The 14,793-nt window shown below is 47.9% G+C and overlaps 2 protein-coding genes across 2 annotated transcripts; one reads left to right on the forward strand and one right to left on the reverse strand.

Annotated features, from left to right (window-relative positions):
* The first annotated feature begins 313 nt into the window (after positions 1-313).
* LOC123162517 (nuclear transcription factor Y subunit C-4) lies at positions 314-5,018 on the forward strand. The gene is made up of 4 exons (XM_044580297.1): positions 314-678; positions 756-1,684; positions 1,984-2,100; positions 4,032-5,018. Exon 4 carries the CDS (start codon positions 4,080-4,082, stop codon positions 4,764-4,766), a length of 687 nt encoding a protein of 228 aa, XP_044436232.1. The 5' UTR covers positions 314-678; positions 756-1,684; positions 1,984-2,100; positions 4,032-4,079; the 3' UTR covers positions 4,767-5,018.
* Positions 5,019-11,972: 6,954 nt separating this feature from the next.
* Positions 11,973-14,514, reverse strand: LOC123161676 (probable nucleolar protein 5-1). The gene is made up of 7 exons (XM_044579493.1): positions 14,202-14,514; positions 13,725-13,816; positions 13,572-13,613; positions 13,085-13,249; positions 12,831-13,007; positions 12,518-12,720; positions 11,973-12,419 (listed from the first exon to the last, which is right to left on the reverse strand). Exons 1-6 carry the CDS (start codon positions 14,260-14,262, stop codon positions 12,559-12,561), a joined length of 699 nt encoding a protein of 232 aa, XP_044435428.1. The 5' UTR covers positions 14,263-14,514; the 3' UTR covers positions 11,973-12,419; positions 12,518-12,558.
* Positions 14,515-14,793: the final 279 nt, after the last annotated feature.

Here is a 14,793-nt window from a genome sequence, read left to right on the forward strand (position 1 = left end):
TTAATATAATCAATCACCTTCATTTATTTATCTTTTGAACCAATTTCATTTTAATGTACTTACCAAACTTTTGATCGAAATATAAGGTAAAACACGGGCGGAATTTGATGAACATCGATTTACACAATCGCATATTATGTGCAGGTAAATCACAAGCTAATATACTATAATATTTATATCCTGTTGCAACGCATAGGCATTGTTTTATTAACAAAAGAAATATGTTGTTTTCTTGCTTATTTCGACAAAATACAGAGGAAATCAGTCACGGGTGCGTCATGCGTGCGCCGGTTCAGCGCTAGTACATGTGAAATCGCAAAGCTTTTGCTGAAATCTCCATGCCCTGCAGTGTACAAGATGTGAAATCTGCCAGGAAGCGCCTCCCCATCGCGCCCGCGGCACACCCCATGCTCTCCGCAGCTGCCTCGCCGCCGCCTACTCCCCCCTTGGCAGCACCCCTTCCGCCGTCGCCCTGCTAACCCACGCGGCAAGCGCCGCAGCAGCCAGCCGCTTCTCTCACACAGCATCCTCCTCCCGTGACCTCCCGGCCGCGCTTAGGCTGTTCGATGGAATGCCTCACAGGGGCACCGTTGCCTACAATACAGTTCGATGATCTCTGCCTACGCTGGAAGTGGACGTGCCGACCAGGCATTCCGGCTTGTGCACCGGATGAGTGAGGTAGGCCTCACCGTTTCCATCGTTTCATCGGCCATCGGCTCTGCTCTCCATCGTTTGAGTGAATTCTGTCATGTCAGGATACAAAAGATGATAGCCATAGCAATGCAGCGTTGGAGTGTATCCGGTTGATTAGAAGCCATGGCTTTTTGGTCGACAAATGCAGTGTGCCAACTCAACGGTGCTTCCCATGTGCACAGATGTCAAGGATTTGGCTAAGGGTTACCAGCTCTTGGCCCTCCGAATCAAAACAGGACTCTGTCAAATTCTGTCGTTTACAGTGCTCTTATCGGCATGTTGTCCATGTCTCACAGACTACCTGATGCCGTTAGGTTTTTCGAGGGATTAACCAACAAGGTCGGACTCAGAAACATGTAATGTGATGATATTGTGTATGCCAGGAGTGGTTTAATGGAGCAAGCTCTGGGCCTCTTTGTGATGGCTCTGCGAAATGTTGTTCTTCCAACGGAGTTCACCTTTGCAAGGGTGCTGAGATGGAGCTTGTGTATTGCTCTGATGGAGCAGGGCACCCAAATCCAAGTGCTGGTATATAAACGTGGCTTGAGGATGATATAATTGTTGCCACTGCTCTCATTGACATGTATTGTAAGTTAGGTTCCTTGAAGCATGTCAGGAAACTCTTCAATGGTGTCCGTGTCAAGGATTTACTGCTATGGAATACAATGGTTGTTGGTATATTGCAGAATGGGAAAGGCAGGGAAGCTATTCCAGTTACCGAGGCTGAGGCATCCTACTAAGTAGGAGCATTGTGCAAAGTCGAAATTCAAAAGGTGAACTTGTTCCTTTTGCTGGCTTTATGAGTGCCTTTTATTGGAAGTGTATAAACTTGAATCTTTCTGTAAAACAAACATACTTGCAGGGATTATTAACGCAAGAAGAACAAGCGTGAATGCGATGAGCAAAACTTCTTCGTGGAAGCGGACTTATGGCTATGATCGTGTTAATGACGATAGAGACAATCCAATCATTGAAGCCAGAATCACAGGTGGTAAGCAACATGTCTTCTCTATCTACTGCTGGTGAATTTATTTATTTATTTCGTGGCAAGACTATTAATCTTCCCGAGCTTTCCCAGTGCTGAGTACACATAGTGGTTATCATGTGATGACATCAGTGCTTAACAGCCCGCGTGCTTCTTCTTATGTACACTGTTTATTTTTAAATATCAGATGCTGTTTTCATTTATGACCACTTGAATCTAACAATGTAATTTGTTGTGAAATGTATTCGTTTTCAAACCTGTTTGCTCAATATATTACTGTTCTATTGGATATTTGTCTGTGATAGAGCCTGGTGTTGATCCTTTTGCTCAATAGAGGGAGGAGAAGAAGAACAGGTTGATTATCAAGAAAAGAACATACTTTAGAATTTAAAGAACGCTGCAAAAGTTAGTGCTCTGCCAAGGTAATCATTTCTATTATCATCATCTGTATACATCATGTACTACTTTGTTTATTATCCATTACATTAGCAACTCAAGTTTCTCATCTAACGCTTTCTGAAAAAAACCCGGAACCGTGCAGTCATATACAGCTTGGTACCACACCTGTGCCCATCACTGGGATTAAAGCGGATCTGCCTAGAAAATCTAAAAACAAAGATGTTGCGAATCTTTGGTAATAAATGTGATTCTTTTATCGCGGAGTATGGCGAATCAATGCTTGGGAAATGTATCAAACTATACTTCCGGAAACCTCTAGAAAGTTATAAAAAGGGAAATCATGCATATCTTGACAGCCCATATCTTTAATTGATTTCCATATTAATATGTATAAATCACGCATGTTCTACAGCTGTACCATCTTGTCGCTCTCCCCATCAAGGTATATAAATACAGTTTTCTTTGCCGAGCTTTGTGCTAATCGAAAGATAATTTCTGAGGTGCACAAGAATTCTGTATTCGACGGGTATGTACAAGCCTGTTTGATTTCTCTCACTTATATGTCAATCTAGTTATGCAGTATTTTTTGGATTGCATAAGTCTAGTCATTTGGTTTGGTACAAACTATTTTAGATCTTTGTGATCCAGCGCCGCCCGCAATGGCCATTCTCTAGAATTCTAGATCTAAATATCAATATGGTGTTAGCAGCCGTTGAATTTATAATTAGGAGGTTATAGATCTAACAAAAATTCATCGCTGATGCCAGTAGGTATAGAAATCGATGGTTGCCATGATCTGATAGTTACGATTCTTCTCAGGTGAGCATATGTTTGGGTTGTAGGATGACCGCGACCCTAAGATCTGTATTACTATCAATCTCAAATCTTATTCTTGGTATTCAACTATCGATCGAAACGGTCCCACGGGATCTACTAGATGAATTGGGAGGTTGGGGTTTTGGAAACCTCGATCGTATAATGATGCCACCTTTGTAGGGGATACGAGTGCGGATGGTGATACTCATACCAGAATATGCATCTTAATATGTATGAATAAAATATCTTTATATATCATGAATATATAGTTGGAATGGTTTACCATGATTCAGATATTCTATTTATTTCTGTCTGTATATTCATGTTCACTGCTGGTATTCGTATCTCTTCTTTGAATAAACTTATTCATCTATGTTCTTAACATGTCTATGATGCGAATATGGTTTTTCTATTATCCAGCTGCGTTTGATCAGTTCCCACCCTTGCCTCCATCTACTTTTCTTTTTTTTTTCTTTGTTTGAAACCATCTGGTGGGAATATTCAACTGAGTTATCCACTCTCTAGCTATATATGCTTTATGGAGCACCTGTGGGGCATGCCTGGAGTTAGAAACCACATTATCATCACTATCGATTGCTTGTGCAATCTAAGCTGTTTATGTGTTATAGGAACACATCTTATATGTTATCCAGAGGTCATTCTCTTTTTGGGCACTGCACTTAAGATGTAACAGAAAACAAGATGCCAAGTTTGTGGTGGCTTACATTGCTGTAGAATGGCTCAGTTGCCTTTGTAGCCAGATTTATTCCACTGATCTTTGTCAACCGTTTACTTTGTTTGATTTTGCTGGTGTATATTTGGCTGTGCATGCATATTTTTAACTATGTCTGCTCTGGTGCACTGATCTTAGTTTCTGAACTAGCAAATAATTATATTTGATTTTGCGAGGATCCTAACAATGAAATGCACTCTGTTTGAAACTGATCTTTTAAGAGAGCCACAAATGTTCACAATCATCTAAAGGCTCTGCACAAAATTTTATTTTGTAACCTAGAGGCTAGCACTATCTGACTGTCTTAAAGATTTTCTTACTTTATGATTGAGCTGCAATTTTTTTTCACATTGTTTTACTTTATAATTGATCTAATTAATAGTGATTTTCATTCTTTTTTTACAGTGCCGGAAAGACCATTGATTTTCGGGCAAGCAAGATCAAGCAGTGCACATGGTACCGATGGGTGTTGTCACTCCTGCTGGTTCACAGCCAACACGACCATTCCCTGGCAATCCAGCTCAGCTCAGTGCTCAGGAGCAGCTTATGTACGAGCAGTCGCAGGAGTATCAGCTGCAGCTCCAGCAGCAGCGCCAGAGGCAGCTCCAGCAGTTCTGGGCCGAGCAACGGTCAGAGATGGAGCAGGCGACTGACATCAAGAACCACCCCCTGCCACTCACTAGGATAAGGAAGATCATGAAGGCCGACGAGGATGTCCGCATGATCTCGGCAGAGGCTCCGGCGCTCTTCGCGAAAGCATGCGAGATGTTCACACTGGAGATGACGATGAGGTCATGGATGGTTACAAAGGAGGACAAGCGCCGGATCCTGCAGAGGAGTGACATCGCCGCTGCTGTGGCTAGGACTGACATTTACGACTTCTTGCTGGATTTATTTGCCAGTGAAGAGACGAAGCAAGGGTTCTTGCTTCCTATGGCCGGGCAGGGGCAGCAGCCCATGGGGGCTCAAGCTGGTGCATACCCGTACTACTATGCGCCGGAGCAGCAGGTGGCAGGTGCGTCGATGGTGTATGGTGGCCCGTCGACCTATGTGTGGCAAGAGCCTCAGGTACAAGAGCAGGGCCATCCGTCCGGCACCTACATGTGGCAAGAGCCTCCACAACAGCAAGAGGGGCCCTGAAGCTGTCGCCAGATTCAGAGTCCTCGTTTCAGCCTGGACATTTAAAAAAAAAACTTTGGATCTCGCGTTAGCTTTCATAATATGATCGTTATTCGTCGGTTGAAACAGGAGGTTTCTGATCAGCAGAAGCTTAGGAGGTCCTCCTGGAAGGTTGGTTGCTGTTGTCGTGGTGTCGTTTCAGAAGTACTATGAGTTTATGATTTGAGACTAATTGGTCGAATTTTACCATTCCAAACCCAAAAGATTGCCTCCGGTGATGCCTTCTTTTTATTTCTATCTATTTATGATATGTTTGCGTGTGGCAATACCATGAATTTGTGATTTGAGACTAAGTGGTCAAATTTTACCGTTCCAAACACAAAAGTTGGCCTCTGGTGATGCCTTGTTTTTATTTCTACCTATCTATGATGTGTTTGCTTGTGGTTAAGCTGTAGTATTGTCTTGCATGAAGTTTCAGATCATATGCTGAGCTCCAGCTGAATCTATCCGAAACCGAATGTGCATTGATGTTTTGCAAAATAAACAGTTGATGGTCGGTCATTCTGCTGGTGAAGCATGGCAAGTAGCAGTAACTGAATGCACAAGGATCTGTAGAGCAGCATCAAGTCTTTTATCGACGACAGGAAAGCTGGGTCACTGGGTGATGCAGGTAGTCAAAAGGGGATGGCATTTTTAGCCTCCAAACTGTCGCCGTCCACGCGTGCTATCACAGGCCGGTCGGCTCCGTTTTGTGAGCAGCTAGCGTGATGACCGTCGATGCCGGGTATCATTATCATCGCATCACGTGCCTCACTGGGCTTGTGTTTAGCCGAGACCAGATGTCGTTCCAAGCCCAGTTTACACCGGCACAGTGCATCACTTGCGACGTCACAAAAGAGGCTTCATCACATTAAAAAAAAGAGCTTCATTCAGGCCAACTCCACCGCACGACCCCAAACGGATGTCCGGATTGGCCGAATTTTGTCCATTTGGGACGCCGATGGGTTCACCGTGTCCGGCTTTGTCCGATGGGTCGTGCGTGCGCCCACCGCGCGGCCGCACCCCAAATCATGTCCGGGGTGGACGTGAATAAAAAAAATATAAAAACTAGAATGAAATGACTAAAAAAGTAAATAAGCACATTTAAAAAAACATAAAACATATATAGGGGTCACGGCCACAAAACGGCTCAGTTTCTCAGTCCACTTAAACGGTCCAGTTTTATAATTAACATAAAAACAAAATAAAAAAGCCTCCCGCGCGCTCCTGCTGCACCCGCCGGTGCCGTGGCCGTCGCCGTCTTCACTGGTCACCGGTGTTGTCATCGTCGCTGACGAGGTCGACGTAGGCCGGTGGCGTCCACAGGTGGGCCGGCGGCGCGTGGTAGACGGGGGCGGCTTGGAAGGCCGGAGGTGCCTGCACCACCTCCTCCCGTGGCGAGGCCTCCCGCTCCGGTGACCATGGCGTAGTGGCGCACCAGTTCACGCCCACGTCGGCGCCCATCTCCGGAGCAGTGCAGGACCAGCCCCACCCCTGGCCCAGCAGCTCCTGGAACGCGGCCGGCGGCTCCTCCTCCATCGTGTCCTCCGTCACGGCCGCCAGCTGCAGCTCCGGGAAGGCGACGTCGCCGACGGCAAAGAGGGCCATGGCCTCCTCCAGGCCGTCCCATTGCCGCTCGTCATGCGTGTTCATGGAGTCCTCCATGACACGCTGCACGAGACGGGCCTCCTCCTCCGCTGTCATGCGAGGAGGTGGAGGTGGCGAAGGAGACGGGGAAGGCGACGGCGTGGGCGTCAGGCCGCGCACCCGCATACGCCCGCGCGCCTCTGCACGTGGCCGCCGCGGCCCCGACACCATGCCGGCGAAGTACGACGCACGACGCGTGTCGTGCTCGTCCTGGAGCCATGTGTCCCACAACGGGGAGTCGGGGGCGTACTTGTGGTCGTATTACAGGTCGTCGGGGAGGAGGCGGCGGCGACGCGCGATCTCATCGCGCCGGGCACGGCCGCTCGCTGGCACTGGTGGAATGGTGACCTGGTCCGCGGAGAGGTGCCAACCGTTGGGGAGGTGGACGTCGCTCCACGGGACCGGCGTCCTCATCTCCCAGTACCTCCGGCACACGTCCGCGGGGGCTCGACGGGAGGAGCGCGGCGGTGACTCGGGATCCTCCTTCTTCACGGATCCGCGACGACGGCCCGAGGAGGAGCCGACCTCGCGGTCGTGCTTCCCCTTGCGGCTGTAGTTCCAAAGGCCCATGGCTGCGACCGGCCGGCGAGGTCGACGACGGGGAGCGGTTTAGGGTTTCGAGGGTGTCGGGTTTCGAGGGGGCAGAGAGGGGCCAGAGTGGAAAGTGTGGACGACGACCGGTCCACGGCTTCCCATTTAAGAAGGACGACGACCCGGAGCTATGCGGATGACAGGTGGGGCCACCCGCCTGTGCGCATTTATGTTGACAGGTGGGAGGTAGGTGGCCGCCTGCCACACGGCCCCGACGCGGACGCTCGAAGCGTCCGTTCGCTGTCCGCCGCGACCCAAACCCAGCGCAAGTTTGCGCTCGAAATGGGTCGGCCCGGATACAAAACGGATCAGATAGGTCTGGATCGTCGCGCGTTGGGCCGCCTGATTTGTCCGTTTTGCCCCAAACGAACGGGACCGGATAAAATAGGATCGCGCGGTGGAGTTGGCCTCATTGTAGTGGAATGAATATGGGCTTTCCGGCCATACTAGTGGCAACGCGGTCATACATGTGGGATCGGTCACATACGTGCCCTGCCGGTCGTGTCACTGTCGTGTGCCACAGACGGCTACCTGAGCCGGGGGCATGGTCATATATATATATATATATATATATATATATATATATATATATATATATATATATGCACCTGAAATTTGGATGCCGAAATGTTTTCCTTATGGAGATTGCTCCATAAAGAAGCAATGCAGACTTGTAAACATACGTTGATTGGTGCCAGAATAGGGCTACAAGGGTCCTTCACATTAACAAATGGCTGCACTTTGAGAAGTGAATAGTGTCCACAAATTTACGTTTCCTTCTTTAGAATATGCATATAGTCGTACTTTTTGCGCCAAGATTTTTTTTGTGGAAAGGAAATATCACGTGGTGATGTCAAGAGCTTGAAAACATCATCACAAGTTGTGAATGTCGGACATTTTGCATTTGGTATCTTTGAAGTTTTTATATTGGTCCCCCCCCCCCCCCCCAAAGTCGTATCCCATAGGCTTCATAGGTTCTTGACCTTTATTGATCATGTCCGATAGGAAATTGTCCTAAAATGATCATGATTCCAAATAATCAAATGGCATAGTGAATAATGAAACAAGCAATACAAAATGGAGCAAAAGACGTAATGTTTCTGCTGCAACCTTGTGTCGAATAGGACCTGGGCAGGCCGAGTGTCGGTGGTGCCCATGGTTGTTCGTATCCATTGGAGCTGAGGCGAGTCGAACACTGTCTCCGGCACCTCTGGCTGCGTCTAGCCGTCCGGAATCGCCCATTAGGAAGTCGGATTGTTGTCAGTCGCGGGTGGAGCAGATGGTGGCTTCCTTGTCAGTGGCAGCGTGGACGCGTGTGGGGCAGGCGGGCGCAGCAGACACATCCTCATCAATGTCCACAACCTACTTGACCAGAACTTCCCATCCGCACTGCTTCCTTCATCGTTCCCTTCGGGCGACGTTCTCTGCCTTGCAGCTCATCCCCACGGCCGGGACCCCCATGGACGATGCTGAGACATCATCCGTGATGGCGCTGAAGGGCGGGGTAACCGGCGATGACATCTAGGGCAGTTGATGGGAGCGGCGGCGCGGATGGGGAAGCAAGGGTGAAGGACGGCGGCACCTCTCACGCGGGAAATGATGGACAGACACGAAAGGAGGACGGCGGATTTGATGGACTTGGTCAATTAGGTGAAATTTGAGGTGGGTCCGGTCTGTCTGTCTGACGTGGCAGGCGCGCCCGGACCTCGCCTATCCGCCCTAGATATGGGCTGGATGCGAGCGGTGTCAATGAGCTTCGACATATAGAATCGGTTTGAGGGTGCGGCTGGATCGTGATTTTGTGACCGGTCACTGTCTAGGCCGTCCACCTAGACGTATAGGGGGCATTTGTGGAGCCTGTCATTAGAAGCTGATGCTCTAAGAAGACCCATTCGCCGGGAAAATATGACACATGGACCATATGGATCACACACGGATCATCTCTTCATAAGTTCTGTCACTTTGTCTATGCTTTTGATCAACTTTCAACCATCATTCGCACCCGTCTCGCTTCCCTTTTTGAATGTACAAAATTTTCGGGAGTTCAAACATGTCTGGAAGCACAACAGAATGTTCGTTTGCTGATATTATTAACAGTATTTATGTATGACCAATGCATTATAAAGTTGAAAGTTCCAATGCATTGAAGTTGAAAATTGTGGTCACCTTTAGCTAAATTTGTACACTTTTAAAACAGGTTTGGGCTAATTAGTCTCATATACATATAATAGTAGCGCACTGAGATTGCTTAAAACAAATCAAGTAGACTACTAACTGAAATTGAGCAAACATGTGTATGTATGGCGTTCTTCTAAAAAATGTGTATATAGGGCCGCGTGTGCCTTTTCTGTTGGTCAGTCCATCCCTTTGCTTGAGCTCCTCTCCTCTCTCTTCCTCAGCAGCAGCCAGCAGCCAGCAGCTCGTCCATGGAGCGGGGCCCAGATGGGGCCGCTCTCGGGGCTCTTGGGCTCGCCGGCATATGCCGTGAGACCTTTGTCTTCATCCGCGCCCGCCGCCCGGGCTTCGCCTCCATGGCCGGCGAGCTGGTCGGGCTCTCCCTGTCCAGGCTCGCCCACGTCGCCATCTCCCGCGCCTTCCTCTCTCGCGCAGTCGCTGCCTCCGACGCCGGCGCCGGCTCCGTCCGCCTCGCCGCGAATTGGGGCTCCTTCTTCCTCGTAGAGGCCGCCTGCCTCCTCTGCGTCGTCCTCCCGTCACTCAGCTTCGCCGCCTACCTCGTCCACTCCGCCGCCCCGCGCTACGGCTTCGTCGACGACCGCGACGCCCGCTCCATCGCCCACGAGCTCCGCACCGTCCCCAGGTTCCTCGCCAGCGGCCACGCGTCGACCTTCCAAGGCAACTCCCGCAGAGCCGCGCGCGCGCTCAAGGTTGGCTGGCGCCTCGTGGTCACCACCTTCGACGCCTTCCTCCTCCTCCTCGGCTACACCGCCCTCTTCGGCGCCGCCGCCTGGCTCGCGCACCACCACCTTCTCGCCGCCGCTGCTCCGGGTGAGGAGATCGGCGTGCAGCTTCCGCGGACGGCGGTGCTGCTGGCCGGCGCCGCATACCTCGCCGGAGCGGCGCACATCGGCGCGGTGTGGCGCGTCGCCTGCGTGATGCTGGTGCTGGAGGACGACTGGGGCTTCCGCAGCATGCACGTGAGCGACGAGCTCCTCGCCGGCAAGTTCTGGGCCGCGGCCCCCGTCCTCTGGACGCTCGACGGGTGCATCGTGGCCGTGCAGCTGGCCTTCGGGGCGCTGGTTGTGGACAACAGCATCGGCCTCGGCGTGTGTCTCCGGGTGGCCGCGGGGATGGTGATGGCGGCGGCGCTGTGGCTGGCGGTGATGGCGGGGCAGGTGGCGCAGGTGGTGGTGTACTTCGTGTGCAAGAGCAACCACCGCGGGAGCTCCGAGGGCACGACGGCGAACAACCTGGAGGACGTCGGCCGGAGAGGGCGAGCCACTAGGAAGCGACAGTGACGGAGCGCGCAGCGACACTGCGAGTGCCTAATTGGCTAACTGAGCTAGTATGTCCAATTGATCCATGGTAGAATTAATCAGGTACCTTCCTAACGAAAATCTTGGACACTTTGCATGCATTCTTGGATTTATATATGTGATCGAGTATGATTATTGTTGAGTACCTTGGATGTGCATTTCCATTGGATAAACTGCATCACTCTTGTCACTGCTGCCTTATGCAGCAAACCAAGCCAGTGTGTTCAATTTCTTCTTGCAATTCTACTAGTACAACTATTATAACGTCAGATGAGTGCCATGATCCTACCAAGATTCATAGTGTCCGCACAAATTATGGCCTTCAACTCCTTAGTTATAAAATAATTTGCATTTTTGTTTCAAGTACTCAAATTCCCGAAAACAACTTCTTCTCCGTGCGGGTAGAGAAATGATAGGAACTTGTTGGACAAATACATGAACAAGTAGCAGAATTTCTAAAAGTGTGGCAAACTTGCACTGAGTAGTCCCTTGTGACTTCTAAAGATGGCAAACTTGCACAGAAATGATATATGTGAACTTGTTGGGGGTGGGCTGCAGTACTTGGAGCTGCATTGTCTAAGAGCATCTCCAACAGATGCGGGCTAGCACGACGCGCTAATTTTTTTTTTGCAGCGCTGAAATAGCGTTATTGCACAAAAACACAGCGCCCAACCCGACGGCCCCACATGCAACTGCCCACGCGCACAAGCCGGCGCCTCAAATTTGCAACCTCGCAGCCCGCGTGCGCTAAATTTGCAGATTCGTTTTTGTGTGTGCTCTATTTTACAACTACTGTTGGAGCGCTATTTTTGATCGCGCACGCGCCTACCTTTTCAGCGCGCGGCTTATATAGTGCATCTGTTGAAGATGATCTAAAGAGAGCAAATTCATGAACTCAAGTAACTTGAAGTGGAGTTTCTCAAAAAAAGAAAATGTTACTTGAAGTGGAAGTAATCAAGCAAAAGAACTGCAATTACCCTTGTGACTGTCAATTGATGGAGCGGAAAAGTTCATTTTCTCCATGTCAATTTCTTCTGTATATATATACCAAATACAGATTCCAAGCCTAAATTTATACTCTCTCTCCATTTTTATTTACTCTGCATATCGGTGGTGATTGTCTCAACAGCTAAATGATGGTAGTATTATTGTGGAAATATGTTATGATCTATTCCACCTTATCTACACATTTTTTTTGGCCATTGGCGATGGTCTCACTAGCTGAATGTTGATGATTATTTAATCACAATACGCTTAAGGCAAGTATGTCAAATAGTAGATCCCATAAATATATAAATTCACAAAGTGCGTTGAATGTACTGCAAATCATTGGGCATGTAAGGTTATGTGTCGCGCTATGTGTAAATTGAAACTGGAAGCCTCATAAATTAATATGTTGATTTCTAACGAGAGTGCTGACTAGTGTGTACCGAATCCTTCATAAAACACATACTTAGACGTAACAAAATCTGACATTACATATGACCAGAAAAAACACTGAAGCTCAAGTAGATATACGCAAAATACTTGGCAGCCGATTAAACAGGGTGGCTCAAACTAAATTGGCACTGCACATTTTCGTACGGACCATCTCAGACTGAGATCGGAATAAAGTCAACCAAGATGATCTTATGTTCAATAATACCCTAAGAACCAGTATGAGTACCAAAAACTCCCTTCAGACTAAGAAGAGGCACAGCTAGCTGGGATTCTTCAGCCTCTTCCGCTTCATATGCTTCCTCGGCTCGTGCTCAACCAATGATCTCAGTAGTGCTCCTTTCGAGATCCTAACATCATTAGCCTCCACCATCTCATCGTAGACTCGCAAGCAAGCATGCTTATTCATCAGGACATCATATTTACCGGCATCATTCGCCAGTCTTGCTGCCTCATCTTTAGAAACCTGCAAGAAACATGATTTAGACTGAGTGACAAGTTTGCAACAAATGGGAGAGCATGGAGCTGCGAACACATTCAAAAAATAGTATCTACAGTTTTTACCGCACAAGAATCGCCAACTTCTTCAGGCCACCATATCATCTTCAGAGCTGTTGCAATTTCCAGTAAGCTCCAACCCTCACACAGCTGATGCCAGAAATAGCAATAATGGTATCACCTGCCCTCCGCATGGCTCTAGAATTATCCTTCACAGCCGAATCACACTTAAACAAGGCGGCAGCCATCTCAATAATTTGCTTGCTGACCTGGAGACGAAGAACATTGCTTCATCATTAAAGCAGAGACGCAAAGCATGCATGATGTTTCTATTGAAGTTTCATCCAAAATTTTGGTCCATGGCAACTTGCTAACTCACAATCTTTGTTTTGACATTACAGTCATAACGCTTCAAGACTTTTCGCAATCCCTTACTCATCGGGACGCGGTCCTCTTCAGCCAGCTGTGATTTTTCTCCAGGCACCAAACTTGGCATGCAATTCTGTATACCCCACATCACCTCCATCACTGCTGGATTATACAGGCAGTCTATTTTCTGCAAGAAGTCGCAGCAAAAATGGCGATCAAAGTTGTTCAGAAATATAGTTAAACCAGGAACTTAATTATACTCACCAATCTCTCTTCAATAATTTCCTTATATTCAGGCTTTCCAACTGCCAGTTTCTTCCCGCCGATCCACGTCCTGATCATCTGAGTAAGCCTTTCGTTGACACCACTGTTTTGATTAATGGCACTGGACTTGTCCTCAAAAGTTTGAAACTCTTTCAGCGTAATAGCCTGAGGAAGAAATAAAATAAGGATGAGCATGTTCAGGGGTAAGAAGAAACAATTAATCAAGTATCGTATCATGTTCTCAATGAGGAGAAGGGGCTAATTCAGTAGGTATATACTGTACTACATCTCAACAGTAGCGATGTAATGAACTAGCATGTGTTCATGTTCCTCCCTCAACGCAAAACAAAGTAAAATTAATAGAAAACGATGATGTAATCATGAACGGTGCAAGATAAGTAGTAGTAGGATTAATTTTGCGGCTGCAAAAGCAACATGAGGAAATAAAATCAGAAGCAGGGAACCAAAGGAAGAAGGAGGCACTAACAAGTTTTGCCATGCAATCATAGATGAAATAAGACCATATGTCCTGCAGGAGACGAGGATAAAACATAAAATTAGGCAAATGACATAGACAACAAGAGAAAGAAAGCAAGCAAGCCCATCAGTGACCAAGGAAGAAAGAACATATAGATAGTACCTCCATAGAATCTGGTCGGTTAATGAGTGACAAAGCAGAATGAAAAAGTGCAAAGCCAGAGGGTGTCTCGAACAGGAGGATGAAACATTCGTCTGCAAACAAGAAGTTGGCAAACTTAAGCAAGCATGATTTATACCACGAGAAAAAAAAGAATAGGATTCAACATATTTCTTCGCTTCCCTTGGCGAGCCCTCGAACCCTAGATAGCATTACCTCCGTACAAAAATTAGCAGTACCTAGGTACATCCGTACTTAGACAAATCTAAGACAAACACTCAACTGTTGCATCCCATTCACTGATGTTCGAGCAATGGAAGGCAATTGTTCCCGCCAGTTGAAATAGACTTCAGACCTAACCTAGGGTGTCCGGATCTGTTGGTCCAGGCCCGAATTGGTATAATGAACGCCCCCTTGCATGGCAGGTATGTGCTAGCTAGGGTGCAGATGAGATTGAGAGAGGAGGATGACGGCGGGCACCTAAAATGCGCTGGATATCCGATTCCGACGGAGCAGGAGCACGCCTGCGTCGCCTCTTCATCGCCGGAGGTCCTCGATCGCGACTCGCGAGGTTCTACGGAATCGAGTCGGTTAGGTTTAGTAGAGACGGATCGATCAATCTTGCTTGAAACGACACGAGCATCAGCCGGTCCAGCTAAGAGAAGCGGACGTCTCGGTTTGGTTTCCTTTCCTTCCCGTGTGCATGTTTCCGGTTTTTCTTTCATGTTTCCAATTGTTGGGGTTTTCTTTGTTTATGTTTTTTCTTTTGAACACCTTTGTTTCTGTTTTTATTACATATATTCCTAATTCATGAACGTTCCTTGTGTTGCACGTATGCTGCGGTACGCTTGATTGAACGCGGTTGCTTTCCTCTTCTTCCTCTCGAGTTCTTGTTTCTTCTTCCTTTTCCTCTCTCTAGCTTTCTTCGTCACTGATTTTTTTTAAGGAACCGACAGGAGCACTGCCTTTTCATATAAGAAGAAGAATAAGGTTTATGTACAAGAGTGTTCCGGTTTTTAGAAGAGAAACCGGAGAAAAACCCCTAGAAAAAAACCACACGATGGCACTAATC

Source organism: Triticum aestivum, chromosome 7B (assembly GCF_018294505.1).
Source record: "Triticum aestivum cultivar Chinese Spring chromosome 7B, IWGSC CS RefSeq v2.1, whole genome shotgun sequence".
Classification (NCBI taxonomy): domain Eukaryota; kingdom Viridiplantae; phylum Streptophyta; class Magnoliopsida; order Poales; family Poaceae; genus Triticum; species Triticum aestivum.

Excerpts from the sequence above, each read along its gene's own strand:
- LOC123162517 (XM_044580297.1), top strand. The coding sequence starts at position 4,080 with ATGGTACCGATGGGTGTTGTCACTCCTGCTGGTTCACAGCCAACACGA.
- LOC123161676 (XM_044579493.1), bottom strand. The coding sequence starts at position 14,262 with ATGAAGAGGCGACGCAGGCGTGCTCCTGCTCCGTCGGAATCGGATATC. Across the intron at positions 13,817-14,201 it reads GGATATCCAGCGCATTTTAG|ACGAATGTTTCATCCTCCTG; the intron begins GTGCCCGCCGTC and ends TCTTGTTTGCAG. Across the intron at positions 13,614-13,724 it reads ACCGACCAGATTCTATGGAG|GACATATGGTCTTATTTCAT; the intron begins GTACTATCTATA and ends CGTCTCCTGCAG.